General features: G+C 37.1%; 1 protein-coding gene across 2 annotated transcripts; it reads left to right on the top strand.

Moving 5' to 3' along the window:
- The first annotated feature begins 1371 nt into the window (after positions 1–1371).
- Positions 1372–20796, top strand: TCAIM (T cell activation inhibitor, mitochondrial). Of its 2 annotated transcripts, none has more exons than XM_075705787.1 (10): positions 1372–1400; positions 5142–5277; positions 5825–5978; positions 7178–7424; positions 9052–9174; positions 11864–11961; positions 13651–13742; positions 16185–16417; positions 16961–17092; positions 20547–20796. In XM_075705787.1, exons 1-10 carry the CDS (start codon positions 1372–1374, stop codon positions 20770–20772), a joined length of 1470 nt encoding a protein of 489 aa, XP_075561902.1. In that variant the 3' UTR covers positions 20773–20796. The 2 variants fall into 2 exon arrangements, with proteins under 2 accessions (XP_075561902.1, XP_075561901.1); XM_075705786.1 differs by lacking the exon at positions 1372–1400 and adding an exon at positions 3208–3248.
- The last annotated feature ends 3027 nt before the right edge of the window (positions 20797–23823 follow it).

Raw genomic sequence — 23823 nt, 5'->3', positions numbered from 1 at the left:
CCGGGAGTTTTTATTTTTTAACGTAAGCAATGTAACAATTTCTAAGCGGCTAACAGAGCATTTAAAACAAGAATCAATGATGCTTTTGTCTGGTTATATAAAGTGTCACCACAGATTAGTGAGATTCTTAGGTTTTTTTCTATCCTCTGTCCAAATCCCTGAAGCTAAAATTACAGAGAGAAAAAAATTTATTACTAAAGAGCTTGCTAATGTGTTTAAGTTAGTTTATGATTAGGACTGTTGTTAGGGACACTAAAAATGAAATTATTACTGTTTCGCCCACCTAGTTGAAAATCGGAAGACAAAAATTTTAAAGTATTTTGGGGATATTCTAGCTCAGTGTGTTCTTTTCTCACCCTGTTCACCTCTAGTGAAATATTTGGTAAACAATTTATATTCTTAGTTAAGTATATTTGTAAGATGCACTTCTAAAACTTCAGGTGTTTTGCAAAGTAGTTATAGGAACTGTCATGCTTTATTGGAACAGGGATGGTATTTTTCTGATAACTGCTCATCCCAGGTGCTTTAAAATGGCATGCTTAGTGGGATCATGTTATTTTAGAAAAGTGCAAAGAAAAGTATATTTAAAAAAAAAAAGTGCATGAAAACATCTGAGAAAACATTGCCAATAGGGAGCTTCCCTCATAATCCCTAATAATTAGGTATATGTTCGCACTCTGACATGCTAAGTGATTTATCTTCTGTTGGAAAATGCTCAATTACAGTTGCATAGAGCAGAAATTACTGGTAAAAATTGCTGATTCGTTTTTATGAATGCCAGCAAACTTTTTATAAAGATTTCCAGGCATTTTTGTATGACACTGTCTTTCCCTTTGGTTTTGTGTTGTGCCCCCGTAAAATAGTTGGCATATAAATTTTCAAGTATTGTCATTCGTTTGAAAGTTTTGGACTTAGCAGAGTAAAAATTTATGTGGAATTCCACAAGCTGGTACGGGTTAGTGCTTAAAGAAAGCTTCTATTTTTTTGTTTCTATACTTAAGACAAAAACTGAACATTGGGAAGAGTGGGAAACATTTTCAGTGAATGATTTTTTAGGGTTTTTTTCCCTAACTGGAACATCTGAATACTCATCTTCAAATCAAAATACGGTAACAACTCAACATTTGTAAGACTTGATGTTTGTAGAGGAAACCAAAAACATTCTTATGTAAAACTTCGGGGTTTACATGTGATTTCTCAATTTTGTATTACTTGTATTTGTATTAAAAGTTATCACCCAGGATTTGGAGAATGCACTGATAAGTAACAGGGAAATTCTTATGTCCATTACTAAACAGGATTTTTTAAATTTTTTTTTTTTCAGTGAGTTAGTGGATGGCTGAAAGTTAGCTTGACCATTGAGTTGCTGAAATGTTTTGCTGCTTGAGAGCCGTGAGAAGGTATGGCATGTTGATGACCTAATTGACCTTTAGCATGTGTTTAAGCGTTTGTTTATGACTTGCATATACGTGAAACTGGCTTGGTATTTTTGTTTAGTGCTTATTTCTTTGGCTTTCTCATCTTTACAGCTTGAAGCTTTCAGCAGAGCATCCACAGTTGAAAATCCCCAAAAGCCATATGCTTGTCCTTGAGTGAGATATTAAAAAGGCTCTCAACAAAACAAGGGTTTTAAAATAGCTTAATTATGAGAAAGTGGTAGTCCAAATCTGAATATGATATCCAATATATTACTGTATTATTGAGTTATTAAAGCTCAGTGTTTCAAATTGAGCGAGTATATCTGTAGTAATGAGCTTAATTTAACAAAGCTTTTCAGTGCCAAAGCTATAAGCCAAAAAGTTAGACTTCAGAGAGCTGTGGGGGAAAAAGTAAAAAGAAGGCTGGAGGCAATTATTTAATCAATAAATTAAATCTGTCCTGGAGTACGATTGCATAATGTGTTCTAGTAGAGATTGTGTTTCATATCTTTCATGAAGTGGAGGCGGCTGTCCTTAAAGTGGTTGTGACCTTGATTTTAACATGAAGCCTTTCTCTGCTCTTCAAATCTGAATGAAGTTCTTGGGACAATCCTTGCTCCTTGTGAGCGAAGCCATAAGCATCTTTCTTGCATTTTCTCTCTCTAAATTCATTTTAATTCATTTATTTTGTCACTTCACTTGAAGGATGCCTCAGAGTTCTGTCTTTCACCTTCAGTGAATGAATTCTTCCTTCTGTCACGCAGACTAATTTTGGCCTTTGAGCGTTTCTCTTTTAAGCAAGTTCAAAATAGACTTTTGGCTGGAATCCTGAGCCTTCCTACTAGCATGACAGTGTTGTTTAGATACAAAACAAGGGAACTGAAGTTAACCATACTTGGCCATTTTTCTTGTAGAATACCAGATGGAAGTTTATGATTAATAAACTTGGAAGTATGATTAATAGGTTCCAGGTATGTTGGAACTTTTTTCCTAACTACTGGAAACAGCATGCGATGTAGCTCGAGAGTGGATGTGGGAAATGGTGTGTGAATAAGGTGAAGACAGAACTGAGCTCCTTACTTCCTCTTAGCAGCTGGGTCTAGGAGGATGTGGGTTTCTTGCATGGTTGTTAATCAAAACTGCTATCAGATAGGTAGCTGGTTAATTTACTTCCCCCCCCCCTTGCTGGAAAGATTTTTTTTCCTTTTTACTGCTTTGTCTCCACTTGCTACGAAGAAAAAAAAGAAAATTTCTACTATTCTTTTCCTCAGCAAGACAACTATTTTGATGTTTCCAGATAGAAAATGGTAAAGCATATGACCAAGTGGACTTTTATCCAGTGTGCTTTGCTTCCTTTCTTGCCAGGTCAGGTAGAGGTTTTTTTCCTACATCACTGAGCAACTCTGGCATGTACTTGTCATTGGGAGCTTTTGCTCTCCATAAAAACACGATATTGCTGTGGTACTTCACCATCCCCTGCTATTTTGTGTATGATTATGGGCTAGAGTGATGACTAGTCTTAGAGTCTTTCTCAGATGCAGCCAGCAAGGAGGTAGAAGTGTTTGCCAGTAATACATTTTGTCTTTTTTAATCTTCCATTTAATCCACATCCCTGAAAAATGGCTTCAGTCATAACAGTTTGAAATTCCATCAGTCGTCTTATGTTACAGATTTTCTATTCCACTTTTCTACAAAAATGTCTCCTGTTTTCAGCAAGCTGACTTTTAAGACCTACTAATTAAATATTTGCCTGCCTCTTAGGCAGAAAACATTAGCTTTAACTGCTTTCATGTTTCTAATTGAAGAGCTGGAAAGGTTTACAGAAGAAAGGTGAAGTAAGGGTCATTGCATCTGCTTGACAACTCAACTGTTGCCATTTACCATTTGCCAAAATGAAAAAATGCTGCTTATTGTCTGAGCACAGATTTGGGGTTGGTGTCCAGTACCCCCCAGTTCATGAAAGCAGTCAGGAAATAGTCTCACCTCACATGTTTCTGTGTCCCGGACAATTATTTGGTCTAGGATGCTGGACAAATACCTCTTTGTAGAAGAGTCTTGCTTACTATTATTAATTAAGTTATTAGTTTTATGTGAATTGGAAGCAGCTTTGCCTCCAGTCTGCCATATATTTTCCTATTTGGGGCTTGCAGTTTGGATGAATGATACTGTGAGGAGTGAAACAGCATTGTATTGCTTAACAGAGCAGAATCCCTATCCTTCTGAGTTGCAAACTAAAATGAGCGTTAATCACAGAGAAAATGCTTGGTCCGTTGAATTTGTTAGCCTGTGAAATCAGCTAAAGGAGAAATCTGATATAAATATTTACCAATTCACATTTTCTTCCTGTTTTTATATAGACTGTCTCTTGGTAATCAGTTTGCTAACCTGAACCTTAGCTTTGAGCTATGGCAGGAAATTTTCGTGGTCTTTAATTTAGAACTTGTGTTTCCTTCCACTTCAGTCTTCTGTTACACAACTGTGCTTTTTGCAGAACTGTTGTTTAATTTATGCATAATTGGAGGTGTTCGATCTTTTGCACTTCCTGGACTTCCTAGAACTTCTTCAACTTAACTTCTCCTTCTGATCTTAGGTGAAACAATCTTCTTTTCCTACCACTAATCATAGAATTGTTTAGGTTGGAAAAGACCTTTAAGATCATCCAGTCCAACCATTAACCTAACATTACCAAGTTCACACTAAACCAGTTAAGGGTAGACTAGACTAAACCATGTCCCCAAGTGCCACATCTACCCGTTTTTTGAACACTTCCAGGGATGGTGACTCCACCACCTCTCTGGGCAGCCTGTTCCAATTCTTGACCACCCTTTCCGTAAAGAAATTTTTCCTAATTTCCAACCTAAACCTCCCCTGGCGCAGCTTAAGCCCATTTCCTCTCGTCCTATCGCTGACTACATGGGAGAAGAGACCAACACCCACCTCACTACAACCTCCTTTCAGGTAGTTGTAGAGAGCGATAAGGTCTCCCCTCAGCCTCCTCTTCTCCAGGCTAAACAACCCCAGTTCCCTCAGCCGCTCCTCATAACACTTGTGCTCCAGTTTCTTTTAGTCCTCATTTTCTTCTTTTTCAGTGAAGATCAAAGGGCAAAATAGTACTGTCTTTTTACTTGATGTCTTCTATAAAAGAGTATGTTTGGGAAAGTAGATTTTTTTTTTATTTTTTTTTTTAAATGGGCACAAGTATGTGGACCTCAGAAACTAATGCAGAACTTCTGTTGATTAAATTGTGATTATTACTCCTGGGTAAAACTTAATATTCTTTTGGCACTGCTTGAAAAGTATTGGGTTTGACTTTTTAACTTGGAGGTTCAAAAGTATGTAAGGGTTGGCTCTTAAGAGCAGCTTCAGCAATAGCTACAAAAAATACCACTAAAGCCAGTCTTTATCATTCAAACTACTTGACTGGGGAATTTTTATTTGAGCCTGCTTTGAGAAAGTAGAGGAAAAAGTTACTGTACTTATTTACAAGTCTTTAATCAGCCATTAGCATCCACCATCTCTTGAACCTGTTGGATTTGCTCCATATAAATACACCTTTGTGAATCCCAAGGGGAAAAATCCAGCATTCGGACTTTAATACTAGTTTTAAATGGTTATATTTGCAACTGTGAATGTTTACTCCATTCTGTCACACTCTAATGTAATTTATATCAGTTTGTCACTTGATTGGTTGCATCGTACATAAACATTTTGTTACTTTATTAGGTTATGTCTGGAGAAGATATCGCTACAATGCATTCTTCAGTCAAGAACTTTGTCAGGAGCTGATGCCATCAATGCTCTCAGACCTTTCTATTTTGCTGTGCATCCAGATTTCTTTGGCCAGCATCCCAAAGAGAGGGTAAAAATCTTTTAGTGTGCTTTCTTTGTAAATGTATCCTGTATCAAGGATGGAAATTTTCTGGTTTTCCTGCTGTCAGAGCAACAAAAGTAGTATTGGAGTTGAATGTGGTTATTACCAGAAAACAAAAAGATGCACTTTCTTTATTTTTAACAAGGATAGATCCCTTAAACATCCATTATTTATTAGTCATATTTTCTGTTTAATTGTTACAAAGAAAATACCCTTCCAGTCTAATTTATAATAGATACTACTTTATCGCTTTGAAATGCTGTGCATTATGTTTGAGTCAATGGATTTCTTTAAGCTTGAAAGCCTTAAGAGCAGTGTTTTGGAATGTACAAGAATGTGCGAGTATGTACATCATACAGTTTATTCATGCAAGATAATTTCCATTTATGCTCAGAATTTCAACTTTATCACTACTTGTTAGGAGCAGCTGGCAGTTTGTAAAAACTAATTCTTCATATAAGATTAAAAAGGTTTAGATGAAAAATGGCCAAATTCATCATCTGTAATGTGGGGTTTTTTTTCTTTTTTTAAACAGGAAGTAAATGAAAACTCTCTGAAGAGGTTAAACGGCTACTTGGAGAACCTACAGAAACCAGGATTTCGCTCCTTTAAGCCAACTCAGCTTACTTTTTATGTAAGAGAAAGAGAACCAAACTCTTCTAATGTTCAAGAATCCTTCAGTGCTTCAGGTGCTTTTATATTGTGCAGAATGTATCTTCCTGTATTTAAATTCTTTCAGACCATTACTTAGCTTTGTGCAGTCACACTGACTTTTCAACTGAATAAAATCCTGTCAAACCATGAAAATATGTATTAAATCAGACAGCTAGGACCATCCCAAGTAATTAAACATCTTAAGCTTTAAAAAGCATGGAAAGAATGAGAAATTACAAAGTTGAGGTCAAGTTACAGTATGAGGAAGTAAAATGTCTGTATGATGTAAATGGTAGTTCTGCTTTTAATACTGTTGTTATGTTTAACTGGAACAACAGTTCTTGTTTTCATTGCAGATAATGTATAGTACACAATGTCTGGGTGCTTGTAGGATCAGTAAGAACTTACTCTGTAAGCAGAAGTTGTATAATATCTAAAGCTTCAATTTACCACGTCTTTTAGCCTTGAGACTACAGAAAATATTCCTGAGTTTGGACTATTGGTTTTGATTAATTTGATTCTACGTACTTGTCTCTGATGTACCAATACGTCTTATCTAACAGATGAGTTTTATGTTCTGTATCCTGCTAGTCAAAACACTTGAGCAAACTGTGAGGCGCTCTAGTGCTAGAAAACAAAATCATACTGTTTTTCAAGAAAATAGTAGTGTTATGTCCTATCTACTTAAAATAACAGTGGAACTGGCAGCTGTGTTCTGCACTTGAGTTTAATGCTTGCTTGCTTTCTAATGGGGCTATTAGGCCCAATAGCTAAGTGATGGGACTTAGTTTTAGCCAGTGTGCAAGTGTAACGTTTCGTGCTGAAGCTTCTGTTCATAGCCTGTGAAGAGCTGTTGTAGTACTGCATTTCTACAGTAAATTATATCCAAAGTGATAATCAGTAATAACGTGAATTGTGTAGAGCTGTTGGACAAAACTGCCACTGCTAAAGCAACAGCATCCTTTTTTGGGTTATGCTGCATCTGTAGCTGGGTTTCCAATTTGTTCAGTGATTCAGATAGTTAAAAGAGCCCTATTTATATTTTTGGACACAGAACAGTTTTAAAGGTTAAACTGTACGTGAATTTTGCCGTGAGTATTGAAATAACAATATCATAATAATTTCCAACTATGTATGCCTTGTTTGGGTTCTTGTAAGATGAGAGAGAAATGTGAATGCATTTTAAATCATTTTAATTAAATAATACTGATTTTGTGGGCCTTGTATTTTATAGGGTTTCGAGCAGTCAGTTTTACATTACATACTAGGGATCTCCTGAGCACAGTATTAGATATTCTCAACTCCTGCAGTTTATCTACGGAGCATATTCAAAGTTTGAACGTGAACTCTCAGCCCCACAAGGAAGCAAAAAGCACAGTGAACAGACCTATCAAATGGGATAAGACTTATTATTCATTTACTGGATTCAAGGATCCTGAGGAGGAACTAGAACAAGCACAGAGAGTGGAAACAACTTTAATGTATGTAAGGCTTTTATTTAACTGATATTTTGTAACCTAAATTGGTCTTATTCTAATGCTGAGGTTTTTTTAAGACAATCAATAAACATTCTGAATAATACAAAACTTTATTGTCCAACATGTAATTGTGTCACACTTTTAATAGTTAAAGAGAGTTCAGATGAGCTCCTGGGAGATAACTCTAGTGCCAGCTAAGCTAAGGCATTCTTGTCTTTTTGCCCAGCATTCATGTTTGGTCAATCTAGTTTTGGTTGATCTAGTTTTTCAGTTTTGTGGAATATTGGGGGTGGTTCAGGAGGTGGCAGGGGTTCCACTTGCTCCAAATAGCTCCTTACCCCTTCCAGGACTTCTGTAACACAATATCCATATAGTTTTAACTTTACTGTTAGTATTTCCTGATCACATTCTGTTGGGGCTGGGATGGGAGATAATACATGAAAACTAAGGTTAGAATGTTTTAATTTGTCAGATATCTTAGTGTTGTGCTTCTGATTTGTTGCTCAGCATACCATACCTTAATATTTAAATTGAGGCAATTACAAATACTGAATTTGCATTAAATGCAGCATGTTGTGTATTAGAAGTTGGTTGTTTATAAAATCTGTATGTGCTCATTTTGGGGAAGGTTGAAGAATACTGCCTTGAAAAACCTTTTGTAACGATGAAACTTAGGTGCCATTTGAAATAAATGCAGAACTGTGGTGGTAGTATCTTCAGAGGAGAGAATGCCCCTAATCCTGCCTAGCACCTCGCAAATAAAAATACTATAATATATGCTACTGTAAAACACTTAACGGAGATTTAACGTACTGGAGAGTATTTTTACACATTTACAAGAAAGGCCACAAACAGTTACATATTAACAGTCTGGTTTTAATACCTAGCCATTTGGCATTGAGCCTCTCTTTTTGCTTCCGAGTTTGAATTTTTTTCACTTAGAACGCAGTAATGGAAGTATTTGTAAAAATAAAGAGTATTAAAATAAGCTTATGCTATGAACAAAGGCTAAATCTCTTAAAGAGTAGCTTTTTCCTAGACATAGAATGATACATTTGTTGAAAGTTTTAGATGTACTCCATGAGTCAGGTTTGCCTGGTTGTGATTATTGGCAAAAGAACTGTAAAACTTGACCTGCTTAATGTGTGTTCATCCCAGCTCTGTAAGAGTTACCTAACTTAGCCCTTTAGTACCACCTCCTTTATGTAATAGCCTACTATGATCACTTTGGTGTTTTGTTTTGGTTTTTTTTTTTAAAAGGCAGATGTGGTAACTTCTTTCATTAAAGCACTAAGTTCTGAAGCTGCTCCCCTAAATCACACTAATGTGCTGCTCTACACCTTTCACACCTCTTAAGTCTTACAGTTGTAACACCATCAGTGTCTTTTGGTTCAATTTGATTCCCTAGTCCCACCCCCCAAAGACATTAAGCACCAGGTTTTCCTTTGTAGGTATCTTAAGGTGAAGCATTTAGCAATTTCAGTTTCTGTCCTCTACTTTTAAAAAAATCCCTTTGCCTGGTAACTTAAAATGTTAATGTTAACAGTAAGAATTCAGTTAGTTGTACTGTTTGCATGAAAGATAATGCAGCATGCCTCTACTGTTGGGTTTTTTCCTCCTCTTCTTTCAGATCCTGGCTAGATGATAATGAAGCAAGTGCGGTAAAAAAGCTGAAAAAGAGTTTGCCACTTAGAAAAGAACTAGAACGTTTAAAATTTGAACTCTCTCATCAACTCCAGCTCTCGGATATCAGGTAATAAATTAGATCAGTTGGACTTGTGTTAAGACAGTAAAAGCAAGGAAGTGGTGTATAATACTATGCCATGAGCTTTAATGGCTTATTCCAGCCAAACAGCGATGTTTCATATATGTAAAAGTGTTATTGCACTGAATAATACTTTTCTAGAAAGAAAAATGTTCTAGAAGAATTCCTTTGGGACAGAAGTTTTCCTGTTACAATCTGGTCAAAAACACCTGGTATTTGTAATTTAGTAACGTAGGCTCCAGTTGAGGCAAACACATAAGCACTTGAAATAGGAGCTGTGTGTATGCTTTAGTTTGGGTGTTTTGCTGGATAAAATTGGTCTTCCTGAATTCAAGTGAATATCTACAAAGGTAACTAGCTTGGCAGTGAAATGAAACTTTGCATGTGGTACATGCTGACATCCTGGGAAGGCTTAGTAAAAATGTTGTTCTTTCTAGTTGTCTTGTTTCGCACACTCCAGAGGAGGAGGCTATTTGTTTGCTTGAAAGGGCTGAGTACAGTTGGTGATCTTGATTCTTCATAATATTTTCCAGAAAATAATTTATGATCCTTTTTTAAACTTTGTGCCTTCGAATGAGGATATTCTGAAGTGCAATATTTAGGATGAGAAAATGGCAGTGAGGGTGTTCAACAATGGAAGAATAAACTTTGGGGGATTATTTCAAGGACTAGTCTGTTAAGTTCTTTTAACCAGGAAAGAGGGAGTTGGAGCTTCTGAAATCATGCTTTTGTTCCCTTCACACTGTAAAAGACCCTGGCTTCCTTTAAGCTGAAGCCAGTTTTTTTGAATACAATTTCTAATCCTCTGCAACTGTGATGTGGTGGGGGTTTTTAAGTTTCTGAAACAGTCTTCAGTACTAAATGCGTAGGTTTGGTTTTATTCATGGCTTGTATGTAACTTTCTTATAGTCTCTGCTTTTAAAATACACTAAAACTATTGTGTTCCATGAAGAGTTGTTAACCTTCCAAGAGCTATATTGTCATAATTCAGAAAAGAATGTGAGTGTCAGAAAATTGACAAGCCAGTATTGTAATAGGAAACTACTACTTGTGATCCTGCAGCCTAATGCTAGTGTTCACATAGGTTTGAAAAAACAGGGCCATTGGCTTTATTTCATGTATCAGTTTAGGACAGCTGAAGAGGAGGCAGGATCTATAAGCCACCTTTTTGCATTTCTGTCTGGTGCTACTGAAAGCAAAGTGATATAGCTAGGTAACAGTAAATAGTTATTAGAATGACTTGCATTGTTAAGTGCTGTGGCGTAGTGCTGTTCTCTGCATCCCAAAGAGCAGTTTTTTGCCAGTTAGGTTTCCCTAAATCAGATGGTGTGGGTTGACCCCAGCCAGCAGCTAAGCACCCACACAGCTGCTCGCTCACATACCCCCAGCAGGATGGGAGGAAGAGAATAGGAAGAGCAAAAGCAAGAAAACTCATAGGTCAAGGTAGAAGTTTAATAGGTGAAGTGAAGCAAAGCTGTGCGTTCAAGCAAAGCAAAAGGAGGAATTCTTCTTCAGCAGGCAGGTGTTTAGCCCCTTCTGGAAAGCAGAGCCTCAGCATGTGTAATGCTTGCTTGGGAGGACAGAGGCCACAACTGTGAGGGTCCCCACTTCCTCCTCCTTTCCCTGAGCATGACATCACATGGTCTGGAATATCCCTTTGGTCAGTTGGAATCACCTGTCCTGGCTGTGTCCCCTCCCAGCTTCTTGCCCACCCCAGCCTACTCACTGATGGAAGGGGGCAGAGAGGGAAGAAAAAGCGAAAACCTGGACACTGTGCCAGCACTGCACAGTAGCCAAAACACCAGTGTGTTATCAACACTGTTTTAGTAAAAAATACAAAACACAGGGGTGCTATGAAGAAAATTAACTCCATGCCAGGCAGACCCAGTACGGTAAGGGAATGGTAATTTCCCATTTTGAGACAGTTTTATATCAGCTAGAAGTTTGTAAAAGGATGTAATTTTTCAATACACTGGGACAACTTTACAATTTAAAGGCTTTTTGAAATTTAGTTAGGAGTTTGTCTGATCTGCCTGTAGTGGAAGAGATGTCAAAACTATGTATATTAAAGTCACCAATGTAACACCTGGCTCCTGTATAGTTTAACAAAAATTATTCCACTATAAAATATTTAAATATATATATATATATATATATAGCAACTTACCACTGGAATCACAGTAATGTTTTGGGTTAGGAACTCAAAGGAGGGGGGAGAAGAGACAATGTCCTTATATACAGTATTTGCTCCTCTAGACAAACATTACACAGTGTACAAACAAGCTGCATGCCACCTGACTGAACCAAATAATGGATTGTCTGTTGCTGTTTACTTACTAACCCCCTTCTTATTGGGAAAGATTTGCAAGTTGAGTTCTGTCTACCAGGTTTTATATTTATTTTTCCTGTATCTGGTTGTATTCCCTTTTTTTTTTTTTTTTTGGCACTCACTTTAAGAAAGACAGTGAGATTTTATTTAGGCTTTTTATCTGTTCAAGTAACATATGACATGGACAGCTGTTCAGTAGGCCTTTGCTTTTATTACTGTTGGAGTGCTATTTTGTTGGAGTTGTTTGTGTTATAGGGCTTTCAGCTGCATCTCAACTTCTGTGGTTTTTTGATTGTTTTTTTTTAATATTGTTGAGAATTAAATGCTTTCAATTATATTTTTATTTAGGTGGCAAAGAAGCTGGGGTATTGCTCACCGCTGTAGCCAACTACACAGTCTAGGTCGCTTAGTCCAACAGAGACCTGAAGTATTAAAGAATGTTAAAGGTATTTCTGTTGCTTGTTTCATATATGCTAATATAGTATTGATTCAAAGATGAGCAGGAGTCTTCTGTGACAAGGGAGCTCTAGTTCTTTTCACAAATGCATTTGATAACTGCAAAACCAAACCTGCTAGGCTTACTGAAAAGCTGGTGAGAACTTACCTGGGTATTTTTTAAAGTCACCTTTCCTTATAGTGTATTTGCTACACTCAGCTTCTGTTTTACTTCTTAATAAATGCAAACCGAGTGAGTTGAAGGCACTAGACTTAGTACTAACAATGAAAGTAAAAAATCCAGACTGAACCTCTGAAAGGGTGGAGGTAGCAATAGATTGTTACCCGTGGTAGATTCAACACAAAAATGTGAGTTGTTCTCTAAAGAATCAATACAAGGAGGACTTACTAGGGTACCTTTAAAATAGTATTGTATTCTCTTATCATGCATGTTCCTTGAAATACCTATATTAAAGTCTGTATTTTCTCAGGAAAAACTCAAATATTCTGTAAACCTGACCTACCATTCTTCTCATACAGCTGTTTGACCCATGGCAGTAGCTGTTTGCTCTAATTGTAACTCCACATTTTATGCCAGTCTGCAGATGCTCGGTTTTGAGTGGCTTTCATTTGAGGGTTCTCCTAGTCCTTAGTCAAAAGACAGAGTGGGTAGGACAATAAGTAGTAGTTTTAAATTGTATCAGGTTTCAAATCAGTTTCTTTACCTAAGCATGCTAAGGATTTAAAGTGCAGAAGTCTGTCTTGTGAACCTGTTGTAATTTCCATCTTTGAAGATCTTTAATAATATACTGGACAAATGCCTGTCAGTAATTATACAGGTACAGTTGATCTTGCCTTGGGGTACAAGGATGGACTAGATACCTTAAAGTCAGTATTGCTCTTTCTTAAGGATTTTGGAAAACTGATTTCTGAGAGCAAGAGCTTCCATTTAAGCCTTGTCTTGTAGATTAACACATCACACCTGAAGACTTTTGTGGAAGCTTATTTTGATAAATAGTTGCCTGCACTTTTACCCTAAAGAATTATTGAGGATCTTTGTACTTCACTTAAAGAACAATGCTCAGACTCAAAACTGATTTGTCCCCCCAAAAGTAAACTAGCATTATCCTTTTATGTTGTCTCTATTCTTTCTTTAAAAAAAGAGCAAAAAACTAATGTGAACGTATTTCTTACAGCTTGCACATTGCAGAGAGTTCAGTGGAAGTAATGTTGAATGGCTGTGATAATAGTTCATTGACCTACCTTTACCTTGTTTATATGTACTTTAAGCATATAGCATATTATAGCATATAGGTTGGACTTGATGATCTTAAAGGTCTTTTCCAACCTAAACGATTCTGATTCTACGTATTTCCTACTGCGTACATGACTTGTACAGATTCTTTGAATATGCTGTCTGCTGAGTTTTTCTCTTATTTTAAAAATAGTCTTTGTAAGAAAAAAGTCCAGTTAACTAAAAATCTGTCAAGTTTAAACAGGGAGAAGGTGAATGTTCTTGAATTGGAGTTTTTCAAGAATCAGTCTTTCAAATTTTGAGAATAATGAAAGCACCTACTCATGTGTGTTTGTGCTGCAGAAATGTGTTGCTTGTGACATGTTAGTAGCATAGTTAAGCCTTAAATAATTGTGGGAATAATTGCAATAACCCAAACTAGTAAAGAGCTTTGTTCAATCTTTAGGACGCACAGTGGTATTTACAGACCGTTCAGGTATGAGTGCAGCAGGCCACGTAATGCTCGGGACCATGGATGTTCACCATCACTGGACCAAAGTAAGAAGATTTCAAAGTAAATTATAATGCCTCTTGTTATGACATCCTTTTTATATTGTTTATAACCAAAATATGAATTGGTGTAGATAACTGATGAGTAATTTAAAGCAAACACATAGCTGCTACATTTAGCATAACTGTGTACATTGCATTCTAAATTTAAGCCTGTGATACACTGTTACTAACAACAATCTTTGTCAGATCTTTACTGCTGCTTTCACTAACAAATCGGTCCTATCCCTGATTAGATATAAAGAAAACAAATTTGTTATGCAGTGTTCCAGTCTATGCAATGAGCACTGGCAGAATATTTCACAATCCATAAAGAGCTCATTTCCATGAAGAATTTAGGAATTTTATTCAGATTTTTTGTAAAAATGGGACTTTAAGGGAGTTGTGATCATTTCAGTCAATGGCTGCTAACCAACCATGTCACTCCACTTTGTTCTTTTAGGCAGATAATGTGGATGTTGCAGAAATTTATCTTTAGTGACTATGCGAATTCTGCTGCTGCTTGTCTAAAGTTCAGAGTTGACAAGTTTTCTGGCATCCTAAATGATAAAGTGTTATATGCAAAGGACCACAACTGTAGGGATATCAGCATGTCCCTTAAGGAATTTTTCTTGAATCTTGGTTGCTGAAATGTTATTGAAAGTTCCATCAAGAACATTTCTTTGAAAAGGAGGTGATTGGTGGAATTTCATAGTTGGGAATTTCACCCAGCTAGAATATCAGAATATTCTATTTCTGTATTCCTATCAATGAATAATATGAAAATTTAGCACTCAATCCAAAACTTTCTCTGGTGGTTGTTTGAATTTTTGCCTATCTATGTTTCACTGAGGGAGAAAACAAACCATAGCTTGTTAATGTGAATGATTTACAAAGAGCTTAAACTGAGAAACTAGAATTTAATGCAAAGCCTTCTACTCTGATATTTGAGAGTGTTGATAGTCATTGGAATAAAAGTGTTCTTATTAATACTGAAATAAAGTCTTCCTTGAAAAGAGAATTGCTTCCTCTTTCTAACCTTTTCCTGTTGCTTGTTTCATATATGCTCATATAGTATTGATTCAAAGATGAGCATAAGTCTTCTGTGACAAGGGAGCTCTAGTTCTTTTCACAAATGCATTTGATAACTGCAAAACCAAACCTGCTAGGCTTACTGAAAAGCTGGTGAGAACTTATATTTTAAGCTACTGGGTTTTCTGAAGGGGTCATATATCTGCACAAAGTATTGTGCAGATGGGGCAATGTGCGTAGTTAGTTGTGGTGATGGTATTTCCTTCGGAAGACAAAGGAGAGGTATGTATTTGAACCTGAAATCAAAGGCCTCTTATTTTATAAGTGCACTGGAGATCATGTTAAATGATACACAGAACAAGTCAGTGAAAATCTTCGTGAGGTTGATTAGCTGCTTGGTTCTTAGAGAGCAGAATTTTTGTCCAGTTCTAACCTGTTTTAGAAAGCAGTCTGAAGTGCTGTTACTTCTGTTGCTAATTATTAGAAAAAGGAAGCAGTAGAATAGTGTCCAAGTCATTGTGTAGAATGTTTGGTCAGAGGTACAATATTTAGAGGATTTTTGCAGTTTTTCTTACATTTACAAATGTAAATGCTGAACCAATGGATTTTATTGTCCCAAAAGCTTGTTCTGATTCTCCTACTCTCTTGGGTTTCTAAAGAGGTTATTCTGAAATCACTTGACTTGTTCCAGTAGCAGTACTTTTTTTTTGTATGGAAAACGATGTTATAGTAATAACTGGGTAGATGGTAAGTAGTGACTACTACTACAGACTTTCCCTTTTCACTTGTTGCCCTGTTCCAGCCTTCTTTCTCCCTATCAGACCTTCTATGTCTCGACTCACAAGTCTGATTGCTTCTTAACCTTTCCTGGTACAGGTTTTGTAGATTAGAGATCTCGTACCTTCCTCCTTTCTCCTCTCCCTTCAGACTCAAGACAAGCTAGGTTATCATCCAAGCCCTTGGAAAGAACTAGTTCCAGCAACAGAGACTTTGCTTTTTTGAGAATTGGTATCAATTAGGCTGGCAAAACCACTTCTGACTGTGGAACAGCTCTACCACTATAACCATGGTGATAAACATTTTATGTAGGCCTCAGATTATAATTTTTTTTTTTTTAATCTGGGACTATTAATTTCTGTATATAGAGAGAAAGGACATCCATTAGTCTTGTTATGGCCTTTTGGTGCCTTTATAGTATAAATACTGAAAATACTTAAGAGCTTACTCCATTATATCTTGCCCCAAAATGTATATACTTGATATTTCTGATTTTTGGTGTTCTTTGATTCCCCCCGCTCCTTGGGTTCCATGTTTGCATTGTTAAATGTCTCTTCTTTTTTAATTTCTTGTTATTTTTTTCATTTCTTAAAATTAAGTTTTATGCTTTGTAACATGGGTAATGTTTGTGTGTGTGCACAGATTTTTGAGAGATTGCCAAATTATTATAAACTTCAAAAAAGGCTGCTGTTCTTGGAAGATCGGATAAGCCAACTTCTGGGAGGCATACAAGTAATATATATTGAAGAACTGCAACCCCTGTTGACTCTAGAAGAGTACTATGAGACTCTGGACTCTTTCTATAATAAATTACGTGACAGTAGACTACCTTTTCATCCTCGCAGTCTGCGAGGCTTGCAAATGATTCTGGAAAGGTAGGTATCTGCAGGAAAGGTTTCTCCCTTTTGGAGCTTTTACTCTTTTCTGGTTTTTTTGTGTGTGTTACACTGATCATTGCTCTCACTAAGAAAACTAATCTCAGATTTTCATTATGTCAAAGTCTTTGTTTCTAATGTTTTTAAGTGCATTTTATGGGTTAAGAAGGAATCAGATTGAAGAAAACCTGCTTAATTTCATTCATGTTAGAGTCACGATTCTGTCTTTATCTTACAGTGTTGTGCTGGGTTAAATTAAAGGTTTTGTGCTGTCAGGTCAACACTCAGCTGTGTATGATGGTGCTGCTGTTTATATTTTTTGAGTATTGTTGACAATTGCTTTTGAAATGTAATTTTAAAAAAGCTTTATCTATGATGCTTCTGTATTCTCATGAACCAAACTTGATTAATTTTTTACCAATTATTCTGATTGTGATTAATTGATATTCTTTTATCTTCAGAATTCATTCTGAAAGTAATTCATGTAAATACTTGCATAAAAAAAAATGTACCTTGTTTTTTGCTTCCGTCATATTTCATTAGTGACAGATATGCACCAAGCTTACATGAATCTGGACACTTTACAATCCCAACGGTGTGTGATCCAGCAACCCTTCAATGGTTTATTTTTGCCAAAGCGCAGGAAGCAAGAGAGAATCTGAAAAGGAAGGAGGAGTAAGTGTTCATGTGACTCGATACACTTAGCTCGTTAAAATCTTTGCATGTCATATGTTTTATTTGTAGTAGGAGGAGAACTTTGAAGAATGTATTCATGCTCATCTGGTGGAAAAAAAAACCTTCTGTTTATAAAACAGAACTTCACCCATCAGCTTTACTAAGTCAAAAATTTCAGTGTTCAGTGAACACAAACAACTGTTAGAAAATACCCATCCTTCATGTTGTAGAAACAGTTGTACTTTACTCAGAAATAAAAGATCTTTGCTTACAAGACAAAATTACGTAATTTTTTTACAATTACTTCCCCAAAGAAGAGGTGGGGTCTTTTTAAGGAAGAGACCTTTTTATTGAACAAGCGACAAACTTCTATCTATGTTACTTACATTTTGACAAGAAAGCAGTAAACTCTAAATACAAAATAACTGAGACCGACTACAGAATTATTATTTCTAGTTGTTTGTCAGTTAGTTGTGGAAAGGAGTAGTTAGCACCTAACAAGGCAAAGAAAAAAAATTGGGATAGAATGATGAGAGAAATACCTCCTTGGTACTCTTTCAGAGATGCAAGTGAGATGAGAGAGATGACAACAGTGAGTCATAGTACCATGCTTAATATTAAGTCCATGACTTGTAATATCCATCAGAACTGTAAATTTTGTTCTTGACCTTGTATGTGTCTTTGAGGATTAAGAACATGAAGTAGAGATACTGATTTGATTTTAATAAAATACTGTGGTAGGTAACTGGGTGTTACTGTCCTTTTAGAGGTTGTTACTGCAAGTTTATTTTTCTGCTTTGTAAAGCTTTTAATGAATTGTTGAAGTATCATCACACTGTCATGATTTTATACATGATGTATATAGATCCAGATTTTTTTTTTGTGAAGGTTATTTTAGGCATGAGTCCTACTGAAGGCTTTGTGGTTTTAGCTCTTGTTAAGACCTGATTACTTGGGAGGATATATTTTGGAGATGGAATTTGGTAAAACACAGAGGTTTGTTGGAATCTTTCTGTAACCCTAGTCCAGCTTTGAAGTTAGATTATTTTTGCCATATAAGTTATAACTGCTGAATAGCTCTCTATGTAGCTGTTGATACGTGACAGCTGGGAAAGTATTGTCTGTAGAGTTTGGGAAGGATGTTGTAGCAAATGTATGCATTTGCATCTGGGTAACTCGCTCTCCAAAAAACCTCACACTACCCCACATTATAAAGACACTAATCCAGGAAAAATGTGGGGCTCCCCTCAAGAGTATAAGCAGCTGTGTTGTAAGAATGTGGGAGTCAAGCTACATATCTCGGCTCTTCTGTTGTGTGTTGAATGATTACTGGTTTGTATAAAATAGTAAAGAACAACTACACCAGATCATATCGAAGGTCTGTCCCCATCATCCATTAGCTTATGGAAAGACTGTATGAATGGGGCAAAAAATGGGGTGGGAGTTTTTTATTCAGTACTCCTTCCCAGTTTCTGACTGACTGCTCTTGAGAATATACTTGTAGCTGGAAACATTATCTTATGTTAAGAGTGTTCAATAGATCTTGTTTTTTTTCCCCCCCTCTTAATTGTCTAATTATTTTTTGAGCCGGTTTACACTTTGTGGCTCCAGAATATCCCCTCGCAGCAAATTGCACACTTGAATTACATATTAGCATGTGTATATGAAGGAGGGAAGAGGTGTTTTTTGTTTTATAGACCCATGGCCTGATGATTTCATTTGTCATTCTCTTGTTCTTGTGCTGTAGGAAATACAAAATAATCATTCTGTATTTATCATCTCTACTTTTTCTTGTGGATATATCATATTTCCCCTTAGTTGTCTTTTTATTGAAGCTGAAAACTCCTTTTCCACTTAGTGCTTCCTTGAACAGAACCCATTCTGTACTTGGATTTTCCTTTGCCTCCTGTGGTTGTTAAAGGGAGATAAAGGAAAATATTTTGAGATGTACTGGATTTACTTTGCATGTGCAGACGAATGTTTTACATGGAGTAAATAGCATAGCGTAGCTGGAATTCTGTATGACCTGATGCACTGGGGCATTCAAACACTGCTGCTCTAGAAAATTGTCTTATTTGTATGGATCATGTCAGTCGTCTTCTAATGCAGGGTTTAGTATCAATCCACTTCTCCTTCCCTTGCTTCTGTGAAGTATCAGTTTTGTATTGTGATAGAGGTGTAAGCCTCCTTGCGGAAGTGACTAAAAATAAACCTGCAGTTCTCACTATGGGCAGCTAACTTTATATCCTTCAAGGGAGCCTGAGGTTTCACAGAACAGGAAAGCTTGGTGCTGGGGTATTAGAGAATGTGCTCGGGGGGTGGCGTGGATATGGTCAGTAGAGAGGGCAGGCTTGCTCCAGGTCAACTCACCAGCTCAGTTCATCCCTGACTGCTGGAGCTGGGCTGGGCTCTCATACAGCGATCCAAGCGCCTCAGCAGAGCGTAGTGCCATGCAAGTACATAGAGATCCCATACTGAGCTCTGGAGAGAGTGGTGTTGAGCCCCTATGGTGATGTTTTCATGTGGGTCAAATGGTCTCAGTAGCTGTGTCTGTGCTCAGCTTGGGCTGATTCATGTCCCAGTGGCTCTGCAAATGTGCTGCTGCTTAGTAGCTCCTCCCCTGTTCAGCACAGGGTCTGTGTTGCAGGGCAGCAATGGTGCTGTTTCCATAACCAAGCTGGCTCTGGAAGTATAGCTGTGTTAACGTGGCACACTGCCTGAGCTAGTAGGGCTTGCTGAACCTGAACTGTCTCTGCATTAGATGATCAGTCACAATTCCAGTGACTCTTAATTAATTCTGCATATTAACTTTATTTCTGAGTAGCTTGAGTTTGCCAGGTGATACCTTACCACTCTTTGGGGTGAATGGCAAAAACCATCTGCAAGCTATGAATTCAATATTCATAGAAGCATTTAGGTTCGAAAATACCTTTAAGATCATAGAGTCCAACCGAATCCATATACTTCTGCAATTAGTTAAATTATTAACACGTTTAATATGCATCAGGTGACTGTACCTGTCATCCATTGGTTTTGATGACCTGCAGAGTACTGTTCTTAGTTAAGACAACAGAGTAGTTAGTAACATGACATTATTCTTAAAGTTTACACTTCCAAGGTTATTTAAGTACTTTCATCCCTTACATTAAAAATGGAGACTCATAGGATTTTTATTTTGGTATTTTTTCCCGTTACCTGGTGAGCAAAAAAATGTCATGGTGCAGGCTTTCATATGTGACTCTGTAGGCATGCTGTTGCCCATAATCATGGAAGCATGTTCAGTCTAGCCTCTGAGGTAGACATGGATATCAACGTGCACAAAAATCTCAGCTGTACCACATGTGAAGTGACACCTTTGTTTACATGCATATAACCTACAAATATACTTATTTCAAGGGTTTTTTTAAGAGATTAAGTTCTAATTTTGTCACTGTATGTTGTCTTCATTTGCTAGGATGATGATTACAGAAAAAGAGCTAATCGATACTTCCACTGAAAAATTTTCTTTGGATCGGCTGTATAAGGAGCCCAGTGTTTCCAGTGCACAGATGATAGATTGTTGTAAGCGACTGCTAGAAGAATCGTTGCCATACCTACAAGGCATGCACCTTTGCATTTCGCATTTCTACTCTGTGCTGCAGGATGGAGACTTGTGTATACCTTGGAACTGGAAAAACTGAGGACATATCTGATAATCAGATGAATTGTTTATTTTCTGTAAGAGGCTATAAATATGAATGTTTTTAAGAGTAAATTATTTAAATCTGTATTTTGATATCAGTATTGAGCCCACAAATTTTCTTCTAACTGTGGCTCAAAAAGGATTGGAGTCCTAGACAATTTGCACAATGCGCAGTATTGCCACTTCTGGGAAAAACACCTGTACATTCTCCATACTACTGTAGGAGTCCCAGTGTATGGTAGCAGTTGTGAAACCGCATTTTTGTAGTGAATTATGAAAATACATTAAATGGCAAGTCTGCAAAAATGTGCATGTGTATTTTTCATATACATGAATATTGCCAGATAGATCATCTTAAAGAGCGTACTACTCAAACCAGACATTACAAGTTATCTTAAGGGATTCATTGAATGCAGAAGTGGAGTACGTAACTTCTCTGGTGGCAGTATTGGCATTTCATATTGCTACCTATTACTGAATTTAAAAAAAAAGACAAGGGAAAAAACATCAGAGTATTTCTACTTTGTAGAAGAAAGCAGTACATTAACTTGGTCTCTACAGTAGAGTTTCATATGCTGGTCCAATATTGTTGCCTTAGAATTTCAAAATATGCCAGTTGTACTGTCTGCAGTTATTTAAAGGAGATGTCATTCTCTTTTTGTTTTCTGGCATTTGCTCCACAAATACAGACAATCCTCTTTTACGTACACTGTAACAGATTGCAAATCCCATTCACAACACTTAAAACCCGAGTAGTTTAATGTGACATCTAAGGAAAGGAAGTATTGATTTGGTGGGATTGTCTGCAAGGGTAAGTATTTCTCAGTGAGAGCAAGGAGTTTGCAGTAAGGCAAACGTGGATCTTTCCTGGTACTTTATTCCTTGAAAAAAAAAAAAAGAAAGTGTGAATGTATGTCAACACTTTTTTATTGTAATACATGCCAAGATGCATTTTGTATTTGGGTTACTACTTTGCAAAATATCTTTTGAGAAGAGCCAACTGCTTAACGTTTCTGGACTTGATTCACCTATAACAACTGGCAAAAAGAAAAAAAAAAAAGGAGTTGTCAAATGTTTACTTGCCTTGGTTTTGTATTAAGCAGGGAAATTGTGGTTTTCTGTTTTCTCCTGTTAAAAGGCTCAGTGCCAAGTTGTTTATTATGTTGCCCAACTTAAAACAAAAACCTGCACTGTGATCTCAAACATGTCTGGTTTAAAATGTTGAGACAGAAGCTGTGACTTTCTCAGGCCTTTAATTCAGCCGAATTACTAACAGTTCCTGTATAGGTTCTGGAGATCAGTTGATAGTTTCTTCTGAGTAGTTAACTTCCATTGCACATTACTTCCCCTCGCTCCATCTAGCATTGATGATACTGCCCGTGTCCCTGTTGTGCTAAGCAAGTGAGCCAGTCCTGTCAGTTGTAGCCCAGCAATATTCCCTGTAGCAGCTATTTGAAAGCAGGGTGTCTTCAGGAATAAAAGCTGAGTGTGGTAACTTTTTTTTCTTTTCTTGCTTGAATTGAATGACCTGTTACAGGTCTTCAGGCAAGAAGTAGCTGTCCAGTTTGACTGTAGAGGAGATAAAAAAAGTCTGAGGGAAGGTGAATAGACTCAGTCAAGAGCCTGATGCTATTCTGTGAGGACTGATGCTAATGTCACAGAAAGCAGTGACTAGACCTAGGGACCTTCTCTGCAGCATGGAGAAGACGACTAGAACTGGCTGGAGGAGGAGACATAAGCTGTAAAGAGCCTTTATGAAATAGAGCATGGGATGTTTCCGCAAGTAAAATGGGAGAGTGGAGACCCTGATCTGGAATAGGGATTGGAGTAGGCAAGGGCAGGCAAGAGGGAACGGGACTGAGTTTAAATGTGGAAGCAGTGAAAATACTTGCTGTTAAACATTCTCAGTCTGGGATAGAGATGAAGATTCTCACTGAAGTAGCCAAAATCCTCTGGCAAAACATGCCAGCCCTCAAAGGGTGGCATGGCAGCCTGCTTTTCTGATGGTTATCTGCAGGCTGGGGTCTTGGGTCTGTGCAATAAGCCAAAGAGTTCCAGTCCTGCTGCTATCCCACCAGAGAGGTAGTCAGCTCAGGTGCCGTGGGGGTGGTCCTTCCCTTTTCTGTTAGGTTTTGGGTTTTGTTTTCCTGACTTCTGATCTGATCTCTAAAGCTGCTCAAAAGTTGAGCAATATAAAAATCAAGGTTGTGTATAGGGTCAGTAATTCAGCACAGTAAGGTCTGGGTCTTAACAGAGTTATTTTGTAGTGCACTTTCTGTAAATCAGTTTTACTGGAGAATGGTCGAGTTGACTTTACAAATGTATGAGCCTCCCAACATTTTTTAACATATTTAGAAAAGCAGTGGAAAAAACAAAAGGATAAACTTAAGGTGCATGTTGTAGGTATTTATTTTAACAAGTTTGACTTATTTTGTAGACTTTCCCAAAAGTAACAGAGAATTGTCCATTTAGGTAGGTGCATATGGGCTAAATCTGTCAGAATTATGTTTCGTTTTCCAACATTTTAATGAGGTGGGAAAAAAAGGGTTTAGAACTCTGAAAACCTCTTGTCACAATGGCAGGGTGGAAATGGACAATGATTTGAAACTTTTGTCTGTTTTTAAACTTAAACACCTTAAATTCTGTTCAACAGACTGTGCTGTCAGCTCTTGTGGAAATTGATTTGAATGAATATTAATGTCTGCTGTGGTTTTATTCAGTACAGAATTCCTGCTTGCTCTGTGGCCAACAATGAAAAAAACATGCTTGGTATGAAGTTTCAAAAAGTGTTCTCTTGAAAAACAAATCCTAATATTAAATTAGGTGGAGTTGATGTCTTCCTGTTTTAATCATTATTGTTTGGCTTAGATTTTAGTTTTTCTCCTCCTGTTTAGAAATTTAAAACAAACATTTGAAAGATAAGTCAGAATCCCTACCAGTGATCAAACACTTGAAACGTGTGCTGGTCATCCGTCAGGAGTCAATAAGCTGTGATGCCCAGATTGTGTCATTCAGCCTCTGAGGATGGTTTAGTATTTTAGTGCAGCTG

The sequence above is a fragment of the Pelecanus crispus genome, chromosome 2 (assembly GCF_030463565.1).
Source record: "Pelecanus crispus isolate bPelCri1 chromosome 2, bPelCri1.pri, whole genome shotgun sequence".
Taxonomy (NCBI): Eukaryota; Metazoa; Chordata; class Aves; order Pelecaniformes; family Pelecanidae; genus Pelecanus; species Pelecanus crispus.
Note: the sequence above shows the minus strand (reverse complement) of the source record. Positions and strands in the feature narration are given on the sequence as shown.

Coding starts and splice junctions, on each gene's coding strand:
- TCAIM (XM_075705786.1), top strand. CDS start 3,208: ATGTTTCTAATTGAAGAGCTGGAAAGGTTTACAGAAGAAAG. Junction 11,962..13,650: donor AGTATTAAAGAATGTTAAAG/GTATTTCTGTTG, acceptor TTCAATCTTTAG/GACGCACAGTGGTATTTACA. Junction 16,418..16,960: donor TTGCAAATGATTCTGGAAAG/GTAGGTATCTGC, acceptor ATATTTCATTAG/TGACAGATATGCACCAAGCT.